This window comes from Triturus cristatus, chromosome 10 (genome assembly GCF_964204655.1).
Source record: "Triturus cristatus chromosome 10, aTriCri1.1, whole genome shotgun sequence".
Classification (NCBI taxonomy): Eukaryota; Metazoa; Chordata; class Amphibia; order Caudata; family Salamandridae; genus Triturus; species Triturus cristatus.
In genome coordinates, this window is record NC_140593.1 from 804,928,729 (window position 1) to 804,955,034 (window position 26,306).

Here is a 26,306-nt window from a genome sequence, read left to right on the forward strand (position 1 = left end):
AAGAAATGACCGTAAAATTACAATTAGATGCGAAGTGGTCGTGTATTATCTGTTAATGGATCTCAAGAGCCTGTTATGTTGCACGTACTGGCTGGCTCCAAAATGTAATGAGGTAGTGTTAAACGATATTATCTAAGCCCACAGAGATGGGTCCCCCAGGTGCGTTGCTATGTATGTATACATTTTATTCTCACAAAAAATATTATAAACCATCTGTTCCCCATACATGAGTATCGTGTATATAGAGGTAATCAAAAGACTTAAACGGTGTGCATCGGAGGAATGTAGTTGAAAGTATGAGCCAGTGAGGGCAGAGTGGAAAGTACAAAAGAGATAAGCGAGCAGAAGACGTCATCGCAGCAGTGTGACAGCCGAAACCTTACATGTTAAACTGATGCATTCTGGGAGATAGAGACTCTTTAGGCCTAAATGCCCAATTACATATTAGCCGCCATAAATTCACATTCAGAGACTGCGAGATTCTTGCACTTGCAGACTAACCCACCCCATCTTTCAGTTGAAAATAGATAATGGGGAATCGGCTTTGTTGATTCACAATTTTTATGATTTTAAATGTACGCATTCAGTTTCATGAATATTTGTCGAATTAAAAAAAAACTAAAAGCCTTCCTGACTAAATTATCTCAAAGGTGATTGAAATACATTTGGCTAATTAAGATGAGAAATGCATTTTGGAATCTGTTTTGTTATGTGAATTCTGTAACAATAATCGTTAGTATGCTGTCACAGAAATTGTTTAGTAATGCAGCACTTTAATTTCTTATTCATTGAACCACGTGCCAAATAGCGAGCGTTTGCTTTGTTACAAAAAAAAAGTATCTGAACCGACGGCACAGCGTTCAACCAGATGTCGGCAGCTAGAATTGCCTTTTCATGATTTTTTTTTCTTTGTCATGAATAAAAAAGCATTATTCGACAGTATTTTTTGCGGAAGTGTAAAATTGAGCAACAAGACATATTGTTGGATTCAAAAAAATGGTTAATTGCTTGGTGCAGTTTTTCTCGGATAAAACTTAGAAAATCTTCACTGGTGAATAATGGGTCTGTTCTTGTTTATTTCATGTTTGGAGCACTTTTATGCCGATGGTAATCTGTGTAACTCATCCTGAAGCTTGATCAACACACACTATTGTGAAACTTCCAAGGAAACCAGAGGCCAGTCAGAAGAGTCCATATCTCTCTCTCTCTCCTCTCTCTCTCTCTTTGCACTGGTCAGCAAATCCGCAGTCAGTTTTGAGGGAAATGAATAAGCGACAAATAAACGTTAACACTTCATCTTTTATTTTTAGGTCTGGCACGTCCGCGCAAGTACTCAGAAAGCGTCTTGTAATTAAAAATAAACAAATAGGTATGCATATACCGAGTGGGACTTTGGGACAGCGTCGTTCAGTGATTGCTGTGCTAGAAAGTCCATCAGACTTTGGATACATAAGCCCACAGCAGAAAGCCCCCTTCAGCTATTGTCCTTGTCATAGTCTTTCAGAACCTAGCTGGAATCCAAACACTGATATAATATGAGCCTTGGCATTATCAGAGAGGATCTATTTCCATGAAAATGCGGTCATAATATGGCACAAAAAGGAACAAGTAGATTATTTACAACAGAACATTTTTCAAAAGCATTCCACTCTTGGACCACTAGATTCTTCAAAAAATTCTACACCCCTGGGAGATGAAGAGAGGTAGTAGAGAAGAGTCAAATAAATACAGGGTTAGCACTGCCCTTCTTGTAACGTATTTGCCAAAAACAATTTCAAACGCTGTGCTCGCAACCCAGGAGTACATAGAATTGGAGAGCTGCTTCTCTTTCTCGTGTTTTTTTTATGTGGATTCTTTTGCATGTCAGTGCTCGACCCTCATTAGTCGGTTGCAGACAGTAAGCAGGCATAATGTCATCACTCCCAGTGCCTGGATTTTTTGCGGGGCCCAGGTCAAGAGCTTGAGGAGGGCCTACAATTAAACGAGCCCCCGTTTCTACGTGTAATAAAAGAAACATACCTACAGGGAAAGAGAAGACATGGCAGAAACAACATGTGATACAATCTAATAAATAGTATTAAGTGTCTCACCATGAATAAACAATTAATCTTTAAATTGAAATCTATAACTACATTTTTCAGCACGAGCAAAAAAAAGCAGGTGGCCTGAGGAATAACGTTAACTGTTCCCCTACCCTCCGACAGCTCTGCTTGCCTCTGCCCGACCCCCTCTTTTGGCTACCTGATCTGAAAGACTAGTACACGTAGAAACGGGTGCTCGTTTAATTGTAGGCCCTCCTTAAGCTCTTAACTTGGGCCCCGCAAAAAATCCTGTCATGACTAGTGTCAGGGTGCACTTGTCCCCGCAGCCCATGTCCGAGCCACACTCCAATTTACCCCCCAGCAAAATCAGACACGGTGTTTGTGCACCCATTAAGCCTGGGTGCGGGAATATGGAACTTTTGACTGTTTTACTCTGGCCAAGGCAGGCCTTCAGTCTTTGCTTGACAGGCACTGGGAGTGATGACATTATGCCTGCTTACTGTCTGCTACCGACTAATAAGGGTCGAGCACTGACAGGCAAAATAATCCACATAAAAAAACACGAGAAAGAGAAGCAGCTCTCCAATTCTATGTACTCCTGGGGTGCCAGCACACCGTTTGAAATTGTTTTTGGCAAATACGTTACAAGAAGGGCAGTGCTAACCCTGTATTTATTTGACTCTTCTCTACTACCTCTCTTCATCTCCCAGGGGTGTAGAATTTTTTAAAGAATCTAGCGGGCCAAGAGAGGCATGTTTTTGAAAAATGTTCTGTTGTAAAAAATCTACTTGTTCCTTTTTGTGCCATATTATGACCGCATTCTCATGGAAATAGATCCATGATAGTAGCCTCTCTGATTATGCCAAGCCTCATATTATATCAGTGTTTGGATTCTAGCTAGTTTCGGATTTTGCCTCCTTTTTGCAGATAGTAGGTGCAAAGCTGTAGTAGTTCCAGGATTGGAGTGCACTTCTGAGTCTGTGCACCACCACAAACAGATGTGTGTCCAGTGGGTAAAATAAGCTAAAAACTGCTTGTCCTTGACCCTATATTATATTTTCTGGACTACAGGCGATAGGAATTTCACACCCCTATGCTCCACGCAACGCACACACTCTGCAGCGCATTTTCCATGACAGCGGATGTGTAATGCCAGAATTCTCCGCTCGTTTGCCTTTTGGTCCTGTCAGCACTGCTTCAGGTGTTGTATTCAGTAACCACCGAATATCCACCCTTAAATGTGTTGCCTTTCTCCAGACATTCTAAGACAAATATATATTTTTTTTTTATCGCGGCTTTGTTAGTTCAGTAAGAGGGTCATAGACATTTAGTCAATTATAGTTAAGTATTTTCAGCTTGAAGGTTTCCTAGGGTGTGAAAAAAGAGCCAGGTCTCATTAAATTAAAGCATATGTCATTCACGTTATGAAAATAAATTTGCTTTTAAGGATAGCTCTTTCGCATGGAAAAGTTGGAGTAGATGTGGAAGGACACTGGCAGCTTTGTCCTTAATCACTTGTGCTTTAATCAGCTCTCACCAGTTTTGATTATACAAACTATATGTTTGTGTCAGAGGTGCTGATGGAGCTGGAGTGAAAAGTAGGGGGTCTTGTGGCACTATGATGATCTCGGTACCATCAAGTCACTGTGCTATTTTTGAGTACTATTGATGTAGTCAACAGGAATATAGTTTTACTACTCGCTTGTGATAATAATCACAGTCCTGGTTGTTTTCACTTTGTCAAATGATAAGTTCACGCATACTCCAGAATTGTTTTCTGTCCTCGTTCTTATCTTTTGAAATCCCAGATGAAGATTTCTGGGAATGGACTCAGCAGTATTAAACTGCACCCTTCTACAAGCACTGAGCTTGTACGTGCAGGGTGGTTGGTTGCTTGAATGGGCGAATCAGTAGGTGAATGGATTCATTAGTCTAAGGATGAGCGAAAGAGTGCTTGCATGCTGAGTGATTGAGCACATAGGTAGGTGATTGAGTCAGCGCAATGACGAGATACCTTTAGTTATATGACAAATCTGTACTTTGCAATTGCTTGTTATCTACTTGTTAAGTAGACGTGCAAAATGTTTATCCCTGCAGAAAGGAAGACAAAGAGATGGAAAAAGGGCCAAGAAGAAGAGAAAGACTGACCAAGATGTACCAAAGGAGGAGAGCAGGCTGATGATTAAGGGAGCAAAGTGGTTTATTTAGACTTAAAGGGAAGGCGTAAGTAGGGAAGTGATTGATGGCAAAGACATGGGGAGAGGCGGTAATTACAAAGGCAAATGTCTACAGAGTAGGGAGTATCACACACACTAAATATGTATTTTTCCTTCATTTGGAGGATATGCATGTTTTAAAGATGGATATATTAAAAAAGCATTGGCAAATCCAATATGTCTGCTTATAGCAGAAACTGTCTCTTCTCCTTGATTGCTGAGCTTTTATGTGAATTATTTGAGATGAATGAATGGGTGAATGCTAGAATGAATCAATGTGTGGTTGAATTGATGCATGAGTGCATTGAGTGGCAGAGTGTGTTGATGCACAAGGTTGTTGCATGTCAGGGGCCAAAGATGGAGGCTTCTCAGTCATGATTTGCCCAAAGTCATACAAGGTAGTCAAGCCGTATAAGTGGGAGCCGCCGCTTCTAATGTCAAAGCCATCACGGTAATCTCTAGAGCACATCTCCCGTGTCATGCTAAATGTGATTCCAAAACGTCAACTGGTGCAAATATTACTCTCCGCAGACGTTTGCACAGGGCTTTCTGGCTGCACACTAAACCAATAGCATGTGAATATATAGTGCTTCTGTAATGTGGTTATATTATGTTACAGTCTTCGGGTGTCTTGGTTCAAACTCTGGTGTGCTGGTTGACCAACCTTTGTGATTGTTGTCACTGAATCAAAAATTGATAGCTTTTAAACGCTGCTTGGGGCTGGTGAGAGGCAGTACATATACCAGTGGTTCTTTAGGAAGAAGATATAATTAGGCACTAACTAGGGTATAACAATAACTTTGATCTGTGCCCCTACCGTTCCTCAAGCACTTCAGTGGCATTGAGTGAGAATAGAACACTTCTTTAAATAAAAATTTGTCAGTCTAGTGAACCCCAATGGTGACTGTCATCTTTGCTCTGTTACTCCCTATTGTTCGCACAATGGGAATCAGAAAAAATGATATTTTGGCAAGAGCTAAATCATGTGCATGAATCCCAGGCCCTTCTGTACCGTTCTCTTCTAAGAATGTATGCTAGGGGTTATAGCAGGAATTGGGGCAACATGTATCTAAGAGTGCAGAGCTTGCTGTCTCAAAGAAGACTGCTGCATACATGCTCAAACACATACATGTAAGCATCCAAGCAGTGTACGTCATTTGTTGATGGCAATTCTCCCATGTGAGACGGAGGCTGCGTAATGATGTTACTGGACAGCCATGTTATATGAGAACTATTGACGTTTGTGATTTTTTTTTTATCTACTAATAAGTGATGTGTCATGGGACTGTTATTTCTGGTGGCATGTCAAAGGGGTGGGGGGGCAACATGCACTGAGCGGTTGAGCAGTAGCAGGGAAGCCACTAGGCACTCTGTATGCTTAATAAGTAGAGAGCTCCAGTTGGCTAAGCTCTCATCGTCATGTACTGACTAGCGACTTGCCAGCGGCAGAGATGCTGCCGGTTACTCTGAATGGGGGCAGGGACTGGAAGCCATGCATGCCCAGTAAGTAATAGTGGTAGTTACAGTCAGTGGCAGCTACCATGTACAGCAGGTGGGGGGGGGGGGGGGTGTATGTTGAAAGAAAAAAAAAAGTTTCTTTCCTACACCACGTCCTCCTTAGGTCTTCAGGCAGTCTCTGATGCGGGACCAGCAAACTCCCCTAACCAATCCTAGCGCTGCTCTCACCAGCATGAGAGCAGCGCCAGGATTGGAGGGAGCGGTCTCACTCAGCGCTCCTAAGAGCCCTGGAGGCCTGTGCTTTCTCTAATCCAGCTGTCTAAGACAGCTAGGTCAGAGAACTTTAAAATGGGCTTGTCTGGCTGGCTATTGAAAGAGGGACGGCCATAGGGACATGGGAATTTTAATGCACACCGCTCCCTGCCTGAGCACTGTTTTTTTTATCTGTGCGTATGTTCTGCCTTATGTCTGTCCTAGTGACTGCAGAGAGTGTGCACAAATGCTGCTGTCACAAGCGACCGTGCCTCTTCATGAGTCCCTTGTTTGCTCCACTCTGAGCACTGTATACTTCGGCAGCGGGTAGGGGCACTATTGGAAGTGTGTGGAGCTAGTAAGCAAAGTAGGCAGCAGCAATGGGCAAAGTTGCTGGCCGCGTCCTAAGAAAAGTTTGTGGGCCTGCACTTATATTTTCCCAAACTAAGCAGTGGAGCATTCAGTATTTGGCAGGGGATCTGTATAGGGGACTAAAGCCGCCACGATGGGCAAGGCAGAATGCTCTCTAGGTTCAGTGACGATGGAGTAGATGCTTTGAAAAGAAATATCTCTTGTGCAGCTAAGCCAAAATAAATACAAGTCCATTCCACAGTCTTGATCATCGCAATCATATTAGGAGAAAAGAGCGATCGTCTGGGCCCTTTCCAACTGGGAGAATTGTGCTAATGTTTAGGGGAAACACTTAGAAGTGTTTTGAGAGGTCTTATTACCATCTCTGTGAGTGTAAAGTAAAAGAAATGTTTTCTTCTGCAGCTTACTACAGGTTCCTGGTGCTCTTCTTCAACTGCCTCCTGACGTTCGGCTCCTACTTCTGCTTTGATATCCCAAGTGTTCTGCAGGATCAGTTCCAAGGGGTGAGTAAATGGGCATCTGGGCTCTGGTGATGCCCTTCTCTCTGGAGAGTCTCTTTCAAGTGTGACTGCTGATAATTGGTCCAGACAATATGTATTCCAACTGTTCTGTCTCCTTTAATTGCCTGAATTTAAATGTACGTATTAGTGCGCACAGAGAGGGGTTGGCAGCACCGGTTAAAGTCAATGTATAGCGTTCATGTGGATCCCGCGACACGTCTCAGGCAGCACCGGTTAAAGTCAATGTATAGCGTTCATGTGGATCCCGCGACACGTCTCAGGCAGCACCGGTTAAAGTCAATGTATAGCGTTCATGTGGATCCCGCGACACGTCTCAGGCAGCACCGGTTAAAGTCAATGTATAGCGTTCATGTGGATCCCGCGACACGTCTCAGGCAATGCTTTTCTTCTTCTTTCAAACCATAGAAATGTCTGACCCCATTAGGTGTGAGGGCACAGGGCAGACAGGAGCCACTGGGCTCCATCCCTGGTGGTTGAAGGAGTTTGCCTCTTTTGACCTGTGGTCAGTTCTGCAAAAAGTATGCAAACTGAGCAAAGAACAACTCTTACTGCACTTAATTTACAGGGTGGCGAGCATGAGCAGTCACAGGCTTCTCAGGGAGTTAGTGTTTTTTTTTTTTTTTTTTCCAAAAGCTTTATTGGTCAGAAACAGATAGTACACAGCTTCTCGCCTACAACCGTGGTAACCGGCCGGCAGCAACAACATGCAGTTACACAGACGAGGGAGTTAGTGTGTGGGTGTCTAGGGGAGTGTGCTGAGAAAGTAATAGTCATAAAAAAGTATTTTCTAGCCCAGTACTAGTTATTTAAGTAAAAGAAATATCTTTAATCGCACAGCATTATTAAATCCTATACATTTAAAAGGTCGTTCAGTTACAGGGTTGTATACCCCTTATGGGACCTACTGAAATGCAAATATCCATATGGTGCCTACCTTCTCCCACCCCTTTCCCTTTTTCATGGTACTTTGACAAAGATATGAGTACAGGCATAGGCTAACTAGAGGTACAAATCATTATTGTTTACTCAAAAAATTGGTCTGTAGATCAGTGCAGTTTTCTTTGTGAGCAGCAACAAGTTTCCCTCGGTTCACATTCAGGCACAATCTATGTAGACACGGTAGTGTGTTACCTGCTCAGTGATGCTTGTCGGTGGTTGTGGCATTCTGGCCCGCAAAGGAGGCCATACGTCTTTGGTAGTTGCGGCCCATGGGACACTCGTCTTCAGCAATTGCTGAGTGGCGGCCAGTGCATGTGGACACTCATCTTCCATAGTTGCGGCCCTGTTGGGCGGTGCAAGCGATCACTCATCTTCAGCATGTGCAGCCCTTTAGGCAGATGCTGGCAGCTGCTTTCAGGTGGGCACTTCGGTGGGAGTGACGGCAGTAAGTCCTCAGGGTTGGTAGCAGAAACCCCAGCCCGCACATTTGTAATGTCATGAACACTTCTTTATACAGCCAATGGCAGGAGCGGCAAAAGGAGACCAGGGACCCTGTTGAATTCTGTTCAGGAGAAGCTTTGCTCCCTCTAATGAATCATCTATTTAGGGGTACACCACACACTGAAATATGCTAGGCTTCTTCTCCTGGGCAGTTTTTCTCCCTGCAGGGTCAGGCACTCTTTCCCTTCCTGAGCAGCCAGACATGCTCTAGGTGCTTAGGCATACTCTTCGCTTTTCCAGCAAGATGCCGACGTCGGGTAAGGTCACCTTTTCGAGACTGGTATCATCCTGATACAAGACCTGGCTGCAAAGCACTCATCGAATTACTCTAGGAAGTACTCCCTTCCTTGGTACTTAAGGTTTTGAAACGGGAACAAAGCGAGGTAGTTGCGATGTCACTTTTATAAAAATTTTCCAGACTGAGGATGTGGATCTGCTGTTTTAGGCTTCTGTACCTGTTTGAATGAGTTCTTCTTCAGATGTAATTGCTAAGCTGCGCTTAAGGCAAAACCTTTGTGCGAAGGGGTGATTCTGGCAGGTCATACAATGGGACTGGCTCCTAGCGGCTGTATGTCAACACATGCCTTTTCTACACAGATGCATTTTCCGCGCAGATGCTTTACAATGCCATTTCAAAAAATGGGGTTACCCAATTGTGGTCTGGGACCTGGGTTCAGTACGATACAAAAAACAGTGGTCCTAGACCTTAATCTAACAAGATATAAATCAAAGTTCCTGTTAAATATATTAAGTCAATGATTTCATGAGCTGTATTGGAAGCAATTTATGGGCTCTCAGTACTTAATACGTTATTCATAAATATTAAAATAAGGGGAGTGCAACAAACCATGATAACATTCACCATACATTTTTTTTCATATTCATTGGTGAATGGAAGTCAAGAATTTTTTGACAATGCAGATTCTAAAAAGGTTGCTCCAGGGGGAACGTGCATAGAAAGAAGGGTGCTCAAGTGAGAAGGTGTTGAAAAGAATTCAAGATAGTGATATAAAAAAGACTTTATACATTTATATTTAGGACTGGTTGTAAATCACCATCCTATTTGGCCTGGCCGCATACATAGTAAAGAAACTCAGTTTATCACAATTTCAATTTATACAGAACTGTATTCCTGTGTGGCACTGTGGGGGTGCATATGGGGTCCAGGCCCATTCAGGTGCGTCGACGTTTCGACCCGACTTATGGCCGGAAGGGTAGTTTGAACCTCAGCCTTGCGGGTCTTCTTCAGGACTGGGGTGGGTAGGGCGGGGCAACCTGTGTCGTTATGAGGCCTTGTCACAACCTATGGGTACAAAGACGAGGGCATCAGGTTGTTGCACTGAGGGATAGAACACATTAGAATAGGTGCCTATGTTTATAATAAAGCTTACCCGCCGAGATTTGCGGAAAGTTCGTCACCTTATGACGGGCAAGGGTCTCACTCTGGGTGAGACCGTCTGTGCAATTTCTGGTAATTGCGCTGAAATTAGAGTAAAAGGGAAATGAGGCATCCCTGCCTGGGAGCATGTTGTCCGTATAGCAGAGTCATGAGGATCATTTGACTAGGCTGCACAAATTACCTGAGGACAGCTGTGCCGGTGTCACTGAGGCGCGTGGAAACTGCCACGTCGGTATTAATCCGATTCGTGGTTGACTCACAGCCGATACTTTAAATTGGAGCTGAAAAGAGAGGTGGGAGCCCGAGTCAGTCTGGTTAATCTAGCAGTTAGTTAAAGAACAATAGAGGATAATGGAGCCCCTCAAGCATTGAAGATCACCTTTGTGAAAATCCGCTCAGTCGCCGTCCGGGTTCCGCCTAGCCGGCCGGATACTGAGGAAGCGGCCGGCTCGAGGACGTTAAAAAGCACTGCGTCAGCACGCGCTGACGTGGGCGGAACGTGTAAGTGGTCAGAGTTGACAGACTTGCAAGGCAGGGTGTCACTCAGAGTGTGACGTTGTGGCATTTTAATACAGGGGCATATTACTGAAGAGCGGAAGAATTCTACAAATAATATAACCATTGGGGTAATCACATGGTTGATATTAGCCGGTATACCGGTGTCACTCAAAGTCTAACGATGTGGCATTTAGGGTGCATGTGCGTGAAAAGTCAAATAGATCAAGGGGCATATTGAAGATGTGCGGAAGAGTGCGCACAGACGATAATGATTACAGTAAGCACAAACATTTGAGGGGTAATCACATGGTTGATTTAAAACGGTATTCCAGTGTTATACATCCGTGCCTGTAGTGTACTACAAGTTGTCGTTCAGAGTCCGATGAAGTGATATTGTTCTAGCGGCATGTCAATGGGATAAGGAAGAGCACATACAATTTACATTTAAAAGATAATATTTGCAAAAACCACAAACATTTAAAAGTTAATCACATAGTTGAAATTAAACTGGTATTTGGATGTTGTACATGAGTGCCTGTAATAAAACAATAACAAACAGGTATGTATCTAAAAGCCAAAGGAGATTAAATTGGAAACGTACATCCTCCTGCAGCATGATAAGGACCAAGAATGTCACACTAGAGCCCTAGGATGCAAATTGAATATGGTCTAATAGCAGGTGTATGTGGGATCACACATGTTCCCTGATGTCTGGGTGCTTCGTACTAGGGTTTGCAAGTTCAACCATTATTTAACACCGCAACTTGTCTGCTGATTTCTTCCGATTCATTCAACCCCCGTGCAATTGTATCTAAAGAGTGTATCCATCTGCACTCCCGTTTGCTAAGAATGTTGGCAAAATCCCCCCCTCTAGGATTGGGCTTAACCTTCTCAATTACCCACCATCTAAGGCTATCAGCTGTGTGTGCAAATGTAGAGAAATGGTCCACCAAGGGTGCGCCTTGCACCTTGCAACGTATGCGGCTACAATGTTGGAGGATGCAGCATTCTATTTTTTGAGTAGTCTGACCTACATACATAAATCTACATGGACAAGTGATTACGTAAATAAGCCCCGTGGAGTTACAATTACTATGGTCCTGGAGTTTATGTGTTTAGTCATTATGCGTGAATTCTGTAATCTCTCTAGTCATGGGGCAAGCTTTACATAAGCCACATTTGTGGTGGCCTTTGAGCGGTAGAATCCCCCAAAGGGTGGTTTGTCCAGGTGTACAGGGTAAGGGTAGTAATGACTTGACCACATGATCCCTTACATTCGTACCTTTTTTAAAAGCATGCAGAGGCAGGGGCATATTTCCTAGTTCGTCCATCACTAGATGCCAGTGTTGGTTAATGATCTTTTTGATCGCATTGCTTTTGGTGTTAAATGTAGTCACGCATACTAGTCGTTCCACGCTAGTAGTTTTAGTTTTGGGGATCAATAGAAATTCCCTGTGATTATGCCAAGCACGCTTGCGTGCTTTCTTGAGGAGTCTGATCGGGTAGCCACGTTCCAGTAATCTTGTTAAAAGGCTTGCTGATTCCTCAAAGTAGTCCTCTTTTTTAGTGCAGTTCCTCCGTAACCTCAGGAATTGGCCAAATGGTAAATTATCCCTGAGGTTACGTGGGTGGTGACTTGTGTATTTCAGAAGAGTATTCCGTTCACTACTCTTCCTGTACAGACCGGTATGTAGTTTACCTGAATCTGCTTTTATCACAATATCCAGGGAATTTATTGACTCCCTGTCAAAGTCGAGGGTGAACTGGATATCGGTGGAGCAAGTGTTAAGCCAAAGGTGAAATGACTCTAGTCGTTCTGCGCTGCCTTCCCAGATGATCAGTACGTCATCTATATAGCGTCGCCATAGTGTGATACAGTCTTTGTGTGGGTTGCATGCGTTGAGGACGAACTCTTGTTCGTACTCGTTCATTTAAATAATAGCTAGATTCGGGGCGAAGCTTGCCCCCATCGCTACGCCTTTAGTTTGTACATAGTGATGTCCCTGAAAGTAAAAGTAATTCTTGGTCATAGCTATCTCCAATAATTTAATAATGAATTCTCTTGGGACCTTGTGTGGTGCAGGTCTGGTATTGAGCACTGATTCAATGCACTCAAGTGCAGATGCCTGGGGGATATTAATATACAGTGAAGTTATGTCCATTATGGCCAGTATATTAATCTCGGGATTATGTGGACGTCCGTCCACCAATTGGATTGTCTGCATTGTGTCTCTGAGATAGGTAGATGTACTCTCCGCAATGGGTTTTAAAAATACATCAATATATTTGCATAACGGTTCTAGTATGGACCCGCAACCTGATATTATAGGTCTCCCTGGCAGGTCCTGTATGCGCTTGTGTTTTTTTGGGAGGGTGTAGATAGTAGGCATCCTGGGGTGTGCCGGTCTTTTATTATTTTTTTTTAAGAAGGGGGGGGCTGTGTGGCCCCCCTTCTTTTTCAAATTTATTGGCCCTGGGGACCCCATCCTCCAGGGCCTGCCCCCTAATTGTTTTTTTGAAAAATAATTTTTTTGAAGGGGGCCGCGTGGCCCCCCTCCCGATGCCTTAATCGGCCCCGGGGACCCCCAGGCACTGGCCTTTTTTTTTTTTTTTTAATTCTTTAGGAGGGGGGCTGCATTGCCCCCCTCCTCAGGCCACTTATGGCCCCGGGGCCGCCATTTTCTAAAAATTATTTTAAAAAATACATATTTATAGAAACACCTAGGACATGCTGGACAAACCGTACGTACCTATCACCATGACGATTCGCATGATATTCATTAAAAGGCGACTATAAATACAATGAATCCACGTGGGATGTATTTACACCGCTAGTGAAGCTCTGACTTGTCTGACGCCCTACCGTGCCTAATCCTGTCGCCCCCGCCGGTGGGTACTCTCCAAGTAGACACCCTTGTCGTTTATTTATACAAACATGGGTAGCTATTGACGGGCACATTTAATACACACGCACACCAAGCCATTCAAAGGGGATTCGACAAAAATTCGACCAAAATATGCAAGAAACCCCCCTCACGGTTAATAAAACACACATCCACCGCCGGATGTGTAATACTTTTTATTTTACTCTCTGGAAAGGAGACGAACCTCACTTGCTATCACGTGCTATCTCGTGCTCTCCAATGAATCTGTCATTGTGCACAATATTTTGCATATTATATTTCATGCCCCGGTTCATCTTATATCACACTTTTTTTAGCATAGTTTATACCATACACTATATCTAGTTTTCATTTTCAATCATGCTCTCAGGACTATATTCTATATAACACTGCGTTCACCTACCCTTTTCACGGGCATTACATTTTGCGATGGGGGGGTGGAGGGTCAGGGGGTGTTTCTGCCAAGTGAGCCCGGAGTCACAGTCACAAACGTCCTCTTCTTCCTGAATAAAAGTGAGATTATGCTGCATACTTGTTCATATTTTAAGTAGTTCGCACAGACACACATTTTAACAACAATAAAGTTCCTAATACCCGCCTTCTCTGAACAGTTAGCTTGCTGCCCCATCCACCTCCCCACTATCCTCTGTTGTCTGAATCCATGGACTAGCCTCCTCCCTCCTGCCATGCATGGTCTGATGTGCTGCCACTGCCCTCCATTTAGCATGATGTACCAGTCCACTCCTCCTGCCCTCCATTGCCCAATTCTATGCCCCATCATTGACCTCCTGCTTAGCCTCCGTGCTTAGCTTGCTGCCCCTATTCTCCTTCCCCCTGCCCTCCGATGTCTTTGTGCATGCCCCTGCTCCATCCTTTTTGCCCACCATGTTCCATGGACTTGCCACTCCTATCTAATCTAAGTGTTCTGTTGAGCTCCCACTCCCCTCCCACCTGCCTAGCATTGTCAGATGACTGTAACCTGTCCCTGCCACCTCCACCCTGCCTGTCCACATTCCATGCCCAAATCCCCTTCCTCCTGTCCTCCATGGTCCATTTTACTGCCATACCCTTCTGCCCTCCCTGGTCTGTTGTGCTGCAACTGCTCCTCATGCCTGCCCCGCGTGGTCTGTTGTGAGGCCCCTTCCCCTGAACTCTCTCGTCTGTGCCCAGGTCCTGACCCTCCCTTCTATCCTCCATGGTCCTTTGTGCATGCCCCTGCTCCCTCCTTCTTGCCCATCATAGCCATTGTGCTGCCACTAACCCTCCCGCTTGCCATGCATGTGCTGCCACGGCCCCTCCCACCTTCCCTGTTTGGTCAGCTAGCTGCCCCTGACCCCCTCCCACCTTCCCTCCATGGTCTGTGTGTATGCCATCATAGTCTCACTGTTGCTCTCCATGGTGTGTCTTGCTTCTAGTGCCCATCCTGCCTGACCTCCATGGCCATCTTGCTGCTCCTGCCCTGCCCCCTTGCCCCCAGCCCTCTGTTTCCATGTGCAGACCCCTATTCCCTCCCTCCTGGCTTGTCTGTTCCATTGTAATGCCCCTGATCCGTCCCTCCTGCCCTTTATGGTCTGTTATGCTGCAGCTTTCTCTCAAGTCTGTCCACTATGTTCAGCTAGCTACCATTTCCTCTTTCCTCTCTGTTCTCTGTTGTCCATGTGCACGGTCCTGTCCCCTCCCTATTGCTTTCTATGGATTGTTGTGCTGCACTCATGTCCTGCATGCCCTGTGTGGTGTATTGTGCTGCTGCAAACCCTGATGCCTGCCCTGTAGGGTCAGTTTGGTGCACCTCTCCATGTCCCTCCTGTCCTCTGTTATCCAAGTCTATGTCCCTACCCCAATTCCTCCTGCCTTCCATGATCCAATGTACCATACTTGCGAACATTTTGAACTTGGTAAGAGGGAGATTTTGAAAATAAACTGGGGTATTGATTTTCCCCTTTGAGTTACATTGAAAAAGAGGAGATTGTAGACAGGAGACAGATCAAATAAAGCCCATTTGAGCTTAAAAACATTGGACGTTTCCTGGCTGAATCGGGACTGTTGGCATGTATGGTGGTACTACCACTCCCTCTTCCTTCTGCCCACAATGGTCTATTATATTGCCACAGCTTGCCAGTCCTGTATTGTTGGTTTGTTGCCCCTGCCCCCCTTTCCACTGCCCTCCATAGTCTGTTGTGCTGCCACTGCCCTTCCTTCCTGCCCAGTGTGGTCAAATTGTTGCCTCTGCACCCTCCTACCTGCCTTCAATTTTCAGAGTCCGTGCCCCTGGCCTCTGCCTCTCAACAGTATCCTAATGAACAACTAGACTGGTAACATTCTATATTTATTACAAAAGTGTGGAACGCCTGACGTCATCTTGATGTGATCAAAACTGTAATACCCAGAGCGTTTCCTTTAGAAATTACATATATGAGAGGGTCTTATTTGCATCAAAATTATGGTTAGTGCTCTAAAAAACTAAAATGAGGACATATTTTCTGAGTTTTCAAATAGCGACAAGGCACTTTTAAATTATTTGTTATCTTTATGTTTTTTTATCCAGTTGACCACTTGATTAAATGTTGCACTTAGGGGAGAGGATGTGGTGTTATTTCCAGAGCTGCAGACTTTGCAACTGGGCAGCCAGGTTGGAGTTTCTGCTTCGGCTCGACATTCTGTGATTCTGGTCAAATAACGTAATCTCCCCATGTCTACAACCAAAATGAATTTGTTCTTGTGTGATGTAACCAATGCTCATGTAAAGCACTCCAATAGTCTGCACTATAATAACTGCAAAACACAAAAAATAAAGTGTTTTGCACACTTCTGTCATTGGGCTACATGTGGGCTACATCTGGGTGAAATTTGTGCTGCATTTGGGCTCTTTTGTCTCTGGTGGCCATCTTGGGAGATTTATTTGTTATGAAGTTTCCTAATTTCCTCATTTACTGCAGTCTCCTCAGTAGGAAATGTTTTCAGTTTTTTACTTTGATTGCATCAAGAAGGCATTCAGATGTGTCACGCATTTGCCATAAATTCTGAATATTAGCACTCTAGTTGCTCATTAGATCACTGTAGTAAAGCTACTGCTCACCACAGAAGTCTGCTGCTGGTATTAAAAGTGCATGTTTCAGTCTGCATGTCAGAATTTTTTAATGAAATAGAAGAGGATTTGAGAAGTCACTCAAAATGTGCCCTAATTTTTCTTTCTAGAGCACTAATCATAATTTCTATGGCAAAATGAACCCCCTCATTGTGTTCCTTTTTTAATTAAATGTTTTAAGTGTTACCAGTTTATTCCAATCAAGATGGCTTCTGGTGTGCCATACTTTTGTCATAAGTTAGACAGTAAACGCTCTAGTTGTTCTTAAGAACACTCTGGGACAGTCCGTCATTGGGCTACACTTGGGCTACATCTGGGTGATATTTGTGCTATACTTGGGCTCTTTTGTCTATGGTGGCCATCTTGGGAGACTTATTTGTTATGAAGTTTCCTAATTTCCTCATTTACTGCAGTCTCCTCAGTAGGAAATACTTTCAGTTTTTTACTTTAGTTCCATCAAGAAGACATTCAGATGTGTCACACATTTGCCATAAATTCTGAATGTTAGCACTCTAGTTGCTCATTAGATCGCTGTAGTAAAGCTACTGCTCAACAGGGAAGTCTGCTGCTGGTATTGAAAGTGCATGTTTCAGTCTGCATGCCAGAAATTTTTAATGAAATAGAAGAGGATTTGAGAAGTCACTCAAAATGTGCCCTAATTTTTCTTTCTGCAACACTAATCATACTTTCTATGGCAAAATGAAGAGCCTCATTTTGTGCCTTTTTAAATTAAATGTTTTAAGAGTTACCACTTTATTCCAATAAAGATGGCTTCAGGTGTGCCATACGTTTGTCATAAGTAGGACTGTTAGCGCTCTAGTTGTTCTTTAGAACACTCTGGGAAGCTGCAGTAGAACACAAAGGAATCAACTGACAGTCTCTGCCCTTGTTGGATGTACATGTTTTACTGAGAATGTCAGACTTCATTCTCACATGACTGAGAAAGATAATGTGAATTTACAGAAAATATGCTCTCAGTTTAGCTTATAGATCACCTTCCAAACCTCTGTGGGAAAAGCATGAGAAAATAGTTTTCTCTCAAACACGATTCATGATATCCCAGCGCAAGGATTTTTCACATGGTAAAATCACCTTAGAACACAGCACAATTCCTAAAATGAGTATGACACCATCAACAAATGATTTATAATGTAACTAAAGTCTTAAAACCTTCTATTAACTGCACTGCTTTTTAATGAGGTGCTATCGTGTATATTGGTCCCAAGATGGCTGCCAACACTTCTTGGATGAAGTGCTGACAGCCAATCAGATCTCACGATGAGATGTGTGGTTAGGCTCCGCCCAGATATAAATGTGATTTTACTTTTGATTTTCTCAGGAACTACTGAACGTATTTACACCATTTAACCAAAAGGCACGACTCTGAACCAAGGGCTACCTTTTTGCCAAATTTGGTGAAATTCCGTTCAGCAGTTCGGGCTGTAGCTTCGATTAAAGGTTCCTATGGAAAATTGCATGGGGAAAACACGTTTTGGGACCCCCCTTTTTTCTCGGCCCCCGCTTGACGAATCACCCCGAGACTTTCAGGATAGGAGCAGACCAGAGCACCCCACCAGTTATGCAAATTTCGCGAAGATTCGTCAACCGGCGCCAAAGTTATTCCAAATAGAATGTTGCGGATTTCCTATGGATAATAGGTCCTAACTATAACTACCTACTGGCGACCGCCAGTAGGTAATATATATATTTAGGTGAAAATGACACTTTAAACATACCCTTTTAAATAAATAAAACTACTGAAATTCACCAGTTATAGTTATCTCAAGTAACTGTAACTTGTTCACTAAAGTAACAATAACTCATGGTCCCGATATGCACAGTGTTGTCATCAACGATGTTATTTCAGATAATGCAGTACTGTTATCATTGATTTCATAGAACATGTCAAGAGTGATGTAATATGTGAGGTAATTAGCAGTGCAAGTCGAGAGGAAAGCCAACCCCCCTGGCCCCTGACCCAACACAGGGGCTAAAAACATCAATTCCGCTGTAACTTGAAAAAAAACCCTGTACATTTTTGGTCTAGGGGCCAGGGTATCCTTACCGTGCCCCCTATATTTTTTTGTACTTTTCTCAAGGACAGGAGACTGGGTCCCCAATAACTAAAATGGCTGCTCCTACACCTTTCTGGATATGATGGCAGCCAATCAGATCTTATCTTTAGATCTGTCAGGTTTGTGGATCCTTCTTGGCCTTATATATACATACATATTTAACATTTATTGTTCAGAAACACAATTGCCTTGTGGTTGGGGAGTCCCTACCCTGCCCTAATACTTAAAAAATAAGAAAAAAACACAGGGACCGAGTCCCCGAGATCTGTAATGGAGCCATAACACTTTTCTTAAGATTATAGCCAGCCAATTAGATTCAGCTGCACTGAAATGGCTGACAGAAACGGGAACATCTTTCTAATTTTGATATTGTAAACCTAGCAGCTAAAGCTTCAGCCTACTTAGTTGTCCAATCTGAAGCAAGTGCCAATAAAACAGAGCACCAGGGGTCCTTCTCCCTTACCTCCTGACCATGGCTGTGGAGCCATTGCACCCTATCCACCCCCTACGCCCTCCTTGTACAAGGCCAGGAATCAACTACCCTTATCGGGTTGAAAGGTGAGGGATAATTGTTGCGCCACAAGCGGTTACCTGGGGAAGGAGGAGAATATGGCCCCCTTCTCACCTTGGTTATATTTCATTTTGTGCCCCCTTCATTCCAGAATGTGCGCTTAGACAAGGTAGTGGAAATCACATTAAATATCTACTAACAAACACTCTGCCACCTCCCTCCATGCAAATTAGTTTTTTTAAATCTCTCCCAGTGCTCATGAGCACACGGATCAATGTAAAAACTATTTGTTGCCAGGTGCTTGCCGCACTGTGGTACTTTCATAGTTGGCATTGGCAAGTAATATGGAAAGTTGTGGTAAGCGGTAAAGCTACTCAGTGGCCTATTGCAGAGTTCTCCAGAGTCTCTATGGAAGGCTGGATCAATGCCAGATTTTTAAGATAACTACGTTTATCTAAATGGGGATTTGCAAAAAATGTGATATGGGTCTGGCCCCCCGGACCGACTTTGGAGAACCCTGGTCTATTGTATTAATTGTTCAGATCTCTGGGTAACAGAGGGTCACAGGATCGAATCCCTGCAGTTCTACCTAGCCTTTCACCCTTCTAAGGTTCATAAAACAAGTACCATTGAGTTGGTTAACACTTGTAATCACATAGGGGCTTCTTTAGCCCACAAAACCGCATTAATCACAGAGGACCAGGCCTACTAACAGATGCCCCAGCACCCTGTTCAGTATTGCAAACAAAGTGCAGGGCAGCAGTAATATGGGAGTTCTCACCTTAATGACTCTTCAAAAGCCCATTTATTTTCCAACAGCAAACTTCCTCCTCACAAAACTCTGAGACAATTTGGTGAAACGTCACTAGATTAGAAAGGCATAGCAGCCTTTATCTTATTCTGTGCCTTTTTTCAGTTTAATAAATTTCGACTAGCTATTGCTAAGGTATGAGACAAAATGTATACCTAGAAGCGAGAACTGTATATTTAAGTTTGGATCAGGATCGCTATATAAAAAATAGAGAAAACAACTGTGAACAAAGTACATTGAAATAAATGGACCTGGAAATGCGTAGTACACATTTACTCCTCTTCACTTCATAAGTCTGAGAATATATGGAGGGCTGCGCGTGAGACTCACTGCTGCATTTTGCATATGGGGCTGGGTCTTGATCATATAAGATATGCAAATATTTCTTTAGCTTGCCTGATGGGTCTGGAAAGGATGAAAAGGACCTCACGCAACCCCCAGGGCTGCCCATAATCAGAGAGGGGCTAGACACATGAATCCATGCCTAGGCGCCAAAGGGGTGGGAGGGACTGGGGGGGTTGATTTTTTTCCTGTCCCCTGTTTTGTCTAAGTGCCGTGGAGGGGTGCAGTATGCCCGTACCCTCCCGCTTGACAGTACGAACATGAAAAGTGAGTTCAGTTTAACTTATACCTTTGTTGGTGGACACGCCACAAAGCCTTTCAAGGACATGAATTAAAAAAGTTATGGTGCTACCTTTCCTTTTTACTTTTTGTTTTTAGGGAATATATATCTATGTGTGCAAAGTGTGTATTTAATGTGTAACAAATAAAACAGAAATTTGTCACATATAGTAATTATTGTTGTTACTAGAACCAAACGGCACCCAGGGTAAAATTCAGACTGAAATAAACATGGATTGCAGTGTGTTGACAGGGTGAAGGTGATGCTGATGGCAGTAAATGGATATCTGTATTGAGCGAATTATGCCTTAATGTAAAACTGTTAGGAGACACTCTGCTTGAGGGATTAACTTTACTCATGTTTCTGATCACGTACACACATGCTGACTACCCAAGTGTATATAGAGGCACGAAATGAAGGAGAAAAATCCTTGTAGAATATGAAATTAATGGTAATATCCTGAACAGAGTATTTCAAGTAAAACTAAGTTCATCCTGAGCTTTGCAAGAGTCCTTCGGAATTGTGTTTAGCTTCCTTCTTTCTGCACATGCTTAATTGGAACTTCTCTTTAATTTCAACTAGAACTTGACCTGTAGCAATACAACTCACCACAATGGCACTTTGGACTGCGTGGAAGGGCTGGGGATGACACCAGAGCAATACAACCTTCTTTATGCCATCTATGCCTGGACGTAAGTTTCAAATGTCTATTTCCAGCCAGGCAAGCTTTCAGTGAAAAAATTGCCTTATTTATATCCATTATTAGGGAGTTTATCTAGCATCAAGCCTGTAAGCTATCCTGGGGGAGTAGTTGTGTACTTCAGACTTTGAGAATATATGGGATGGATTTAATAGATAGCTCTACTAGTTACGCTTTATTCCTATTGTATCTGTGAACATGGGATTAGGTGCACCATCTGATGACATGAGCCTTGGGAATTCAAATGTACACAAAGGGCTTACATGACTATTAATAACAGAAGGGTGTTATTTGGTGCTGGTTGCCAATACAGCATGTATCAACTATAGCGACTTTATCTTGAAGCTATGGAACCAGGTTCGAGTCTCAGCAAAAGGCTTAAAATCCAATTATTATTGGCAAAATAAGTATTCTCTCCGTGCCTGCTAATGCCTCCTATTGTAATGCAACTGGTGCACATGAAAAGTGGTCCCAGAGTTCGTGCTATCTTAAATTGCTAAAATTAAAATAATAAGCACGCCTGTAATGCATGCAGCCACGAGAGATTAGGTAAAGGTCGGAGGATAAACAAAGCAAGTGCTGTGCAGGCAAAACCTTAAAACAAAAAGTCCCATAAAGCGGTTGAAAACAGTACTTGGGCCATGGAAGACTGATGAGAGAAACACACAGAGGCACAATAGGAAAAAGCATGCTAAAAGCCAATAGAAATAGAGGAAAGGTAAGTGGCAAGCACTGGAACCAATGAAAGGCAAGTGGGCGGGATTTCTATTGAATACAATAGATTTCACAAGCACAGCACAAGCACTGTGCAGGCTAAAACTGAAAAATGGGCCATGTAGGTGGGAGCACTTTCAGCAAAAAAAAACAACAAATGAAACGGTTGGGGAACTGTGAATAGTATGAGCTGCAGTGGTTTGGCTCCTAGCCCACCAAGGACTAATTGAGGGTCTAATAGAGGGCCACTGGAATTATGTGGCAGGAGAGGGCCAAATTATGTGACCGACTTGACCAAAGTATGTGGCAAAAGAAGGCAAATTATGCGGCACAATTTGTGTTCATTAGTTTGGCATTTTGACCTCCTTAGTACCACTTTGACACTGAACTAGAGCAATACATTACTGAGAGGTGACCAGTCAACCTTCGAGAAGGCTCTTTCATTTTGCGGCAATACGTTGTTTTTGTAACTTTTGAACCCTCTAAGCAAGAAACTATTCTTTTGTTAACATTTGTAAATTATTCAGGAGATGATAGATTATGTGTGGCAGATCCATAATTATGACAAAAGACCCACAGATTCATAATCCCATTATTCCAGTGGACTCCGTTGAATGAAGAGTGTAAACAGTTGCAACCTGAAGGATTGTGTGAAGCGTGAACGGTCACTGGGATCAAGCCTTCCTCAGTAGTTTCTTTTACCATTTCCTAGGGAATAAATGACCGCTTTATTGTTTCTCTTCCTTATAGGAATGCTTTAGTGGTGATTGTGGCTGGATTCCTCATTGACAAGTTGGGGAATCGCTGTAAGTAATTGCGGTTTTGCGTATGAAATACAAAAGGGTTTACTTTGCAGGTGGGTTTGTTCAGTCCATGCAGCACCACAGCCTTTTACTCTTACTCACTAGTCATGACCTATGCATCTTTTGGGCAGTGAATATGGAGCTGGTTCAGTTAAGTCATTCTTTTTTCCACATACATACAAATGCCTACCCATGCATTAGGGTGCTCAACACCATTTAGAGAGTGTATGACGTCCACCTAAGGCACCCCACAAAACCACTGAAGTCTGACCCCTCATATGTTTGAGAGATTCCCATTTTGCAGTTCACAAATCCCCTTGTTTTGTAAAATCACTGATGCTCATAGGTTTCTACTGAATTGCAACTCTGTAGTGTTTCAACCGGTCAGAAAGGGCCATTCAGGGCTCCTAAAAAACGAATATCTGCTAGCAGCTGCAAGTGTACAAGTAAGTTAAAATTGTTAGACTTGAAATCCTGGTGCAGCTTCAATAGGCTAGAATGATGAAAGTTGGAATAGCATGTACTGTTGGACCTTATATTGTGTTTATTATTCTGTGCATGTATTTATTTATATTTGTATGTGCTTTTATGATTATTTTTTTATTTTTATTTTTTTTTTATTTTTATTCGAAACCGTTAGCACACAATAAAATACAAACAGGGGCCTACAACCACCAGAGCCGGCCGCTATAGAGCCCGAGGGCCCGCAATGTAGCGCCACACACTCAGTTGAACCATAAGCAAGGCGCCCGGTAGTTTGTAAGCACATATAACAGGCCGTGGCCATAGGCCAAGAGCAATTGAAAACAACAGTTTCATTTTGTATTATATGTAAAACACACTCAAGGCAATGAGAGTCTAAAGTAACAGCGTGCTCTGCCCGGGACGGGGAACAAAATATAATGTCCAAAGCAGTACCTGTCCGGAAGCTGTAGAGGGGGGCCATGGGAAAGCAAAGCATGGAGCACACCTCAAGCACTCCCGCGGAACGCGCGGCTAGGGGGTCAGAGCAATATCGACCTCTAATGGCAGAGGTGGGGTGCAGATACGTCCCCGATATAGATTCCACGGACCCCATACCCTAGTCCATTTCCCTGGCTTACCTCTCGCCACATACGCCGTCTTTTCCCTAAACATACACCAGTCCATATTCTCCTTCCATACATCAATCGTGGGCGGCCTCGGGGAGCCCCATAGTTGTGCAATGTTACGCTTAGCCACCATGTACCCCAAGGTCACCCACTGCGTCTGTGCCGCATTGCAATCATTCGGTTCCCAGACATTCAACAAACACCTCCTAGCCTCTGGCAACAGGGCCACGTGCGTGACCCCCTCCATTACGGTGTGGATACCGTTCCAGAATCGCACAACCTCCGAACATTCCCACAATATATGAAGGAACGTGCCCGGCAGGCCACATCCACGCTTACACAATCCATCCAGCGAATAACCCATACGCAGCAAACCGGGCCCTGTGACATACACTCTATGGAGGATCTTCAGCTGTACAAACCGTAGGCGGGCCGGGATCGCCACCTCTTTCGGGGAGGCCACCGCCGATACCCAGTCCTCATCGTCCAATTCCAGGCCATCTCCTGTCCACGCCTCCCTCAAACGGAGCAGCAAGTCCGCACGATCGTTGATGAGTTTCTTGTAAATCAGGGAAATAGTGCTGTCGGGCACATAGCCATCCAACACTCTGTCCTCCAGTGGAGAATACTCTGGGATAGCAGTAGCATCCGGAAAGACCGAACAAAGCGCATGGTAGACTTGAGCGTACCGGAAGTACTCTCTATCGTTTAATTTATATTCAATTTTGAGCATTTCGAACGTTTTGAAAGCACCCTTCGCCCACAGATCACCCACCTTACATATACCGATCATATCCCATTTCTCAAAGCCTTTCGATCTCCACAAACAGCCCAGCCGCCCAGAAGCATACAACGGCGTCGCCCGAGTCAAGCGATCCCTCCACCCCATCGCAGCATTCGCCGCTTGCCACACCCGTACCGCCACACGCGTGGGTCCCGTCAACCGCGTGTCCTGGGTCACCGAGTACAGAGCCCTATTATAGTCCCCACCCGGAAGCAGGTGTTTATCCATCTCGAAGGCCGGGTTTAAGGCAGGACCGTATATCCCGTGGTTTACCGCTGCCAACTGAGACGCCCAATAGTATCGTTTAATATCAGGGAGGGCGACCCCCCCATCATACCAAGGGAGCGTCAACTTGGCGAGAGCAATCCGCGGCCGCCCGTCCCAAAACAGTTGGCGCTGAAGACCCTCCACCTCCCGGAAATAACGGGCCGGCACGACATCAAGAGTATTTTGCAAGGCATACAAGAAACGAGGCAGCGACATCCATTTTAAACAACGCCGCCCGTCCGAGCGGCGAGAGCGGAAGTCGTCGCCATCTCGCCACGTCGGCCTTCAATCGTTGGAGGGGAGGTAGAAGGTTTCGCTCATAGCGAACCGCGGGGTTCAGTGAGATAAAGATTCCCAAATATTTGAACCCCAGGGTAACAATCTGAACCGGGCAACCCCGCGGCAGAAGGGGGGCATCCCCCGAGAGGACGTAGACGCACGACTTGGCCCAGTTGATGACCAGGCCGGAGTTGCGGCCAAAAGAATTCAGCACATCCACCACTACAATTAGCGACTGCCGGGGAGACGTAAGATACAGAAGGATATCATCCGCGTAAAGGGAGACACGGTCTTCAAATTCCGGCGTCCATCTAATGCCTCGCAACGACGGCTCCCAACGCAACCAGGCGGCGAGAGGCTCCAAAGAAAGTGCAAAGAGAAGGGGTGATAGCGGACACCCCTGCCGCGTACCTCTCCCCAGTGCGAAGGGAGCCGACACCCTACCATTCACCACCACCTGAGCCAGTGGGTCAGCGTAGAGTAATTTTACCCAACCAATAAACTCCGGGCCGAACCCAAATTTCGCCAACACGGCCCAAATATACGGCCAATCCAAAGTGTCGAATGCCATAGTAGCATCCAAAGACGCCAAGATGGCCGGCTCACGTATGAATTCCGCTCTAGCAAGCACTCCGTGCAACCGCCTCAGATTTAGAGCGGTATTCCGATGGGGTATAAAGCCGGATTGATCCTGATGAATCAAGTCGCCCACGACCCGAACCAGTCGGTTGGCCAACACTTTAGCCAGAATCTTGGGTTCTGCATTCAACAGCGAGATGGGCCTATAGGAGGCGCAGTGATCTCGCGGCTTCCCCTCTTTGTGTATCACAACTATGCTGGCGAGGCGTTGATCAGGGGGGAGGAAGCCCGCCGCACGCGCCGCCAGAAACATGTCTCGAAGATATGGTGCTATCTTATCGGGACGCAACTTGAAGAGTTCGATGGGAAGACCATTAGGACCCACCGCTTTGCCCGAAGCAATCGAACGAATGGCCAAAGCGATCTCATCTGACGACAACTTCGCCTCCATCAACACCGGGTCCGCCTCCGCTAAGGTTGGCAATGCAATGTCTCTAAGCAGGCTGTGGGAATCCTCCTCCGATCGCACCGAGACCGAAGAGTATACCCCGCGGAAATGAGCCGCGAAGCAGTCAACGATCTCAACCGGATCAGTCACACGCACTCCATCACTCCTCTCCACAACGGGCACCACCCTGCTAGCTCTCTCCTTCCTATCCAGCCAAGCAATCAGTTTTCCGGCCTTATCCCCCACATCATACAACCGCCCTTGCTGCTCTCTACTCATCTCTTTGGCAGCTTCCGTGACTAACGCTCTGTAATCTGACAGTTTGAGGCTAAGAACATGCAATTTCTCCTCAGTAACCCCACTCTCCAGGTCCTCCTCCATTACCGCTATTTCCGCTTCCAGGCGGACCACCTCCGCTCTCTCGCACTTCTTGGAA

General features: G+C 44.6%; 1 protein-coding gene across 1 annotated transcript in view; it reads left to right on the top strand.

Annotated features, from left to right (window-relative positions):
• The window catches only part of LOC146790038 (lysosomal dipeptide transporter MFSD1-like), a 103,172-nt gene that overhangs the window by 21,770 nt on the left and 55,096 nt on the right, over nucleotides 1–26,306 (top strand). The window contains exons 2-4 of the mRNA XM_085628368.1: nucleotides 6,743–6,843; nucleotides 20,788–20,897; nucleotides 22,370–22,425. Coding sequence (XP_085484494.1) covers nucleotides 6,743–6,843; nucleotides 20,788–20,897; nucleotides 22,370–22,425 — 267 coding nt within the window. The remainder of the gene's footprint in view (nucleotides 1–6,742; nucleotides 6,844–20,787; nucleotides 20,898–22,369; nucleotides 22,426–26,306) is intronic.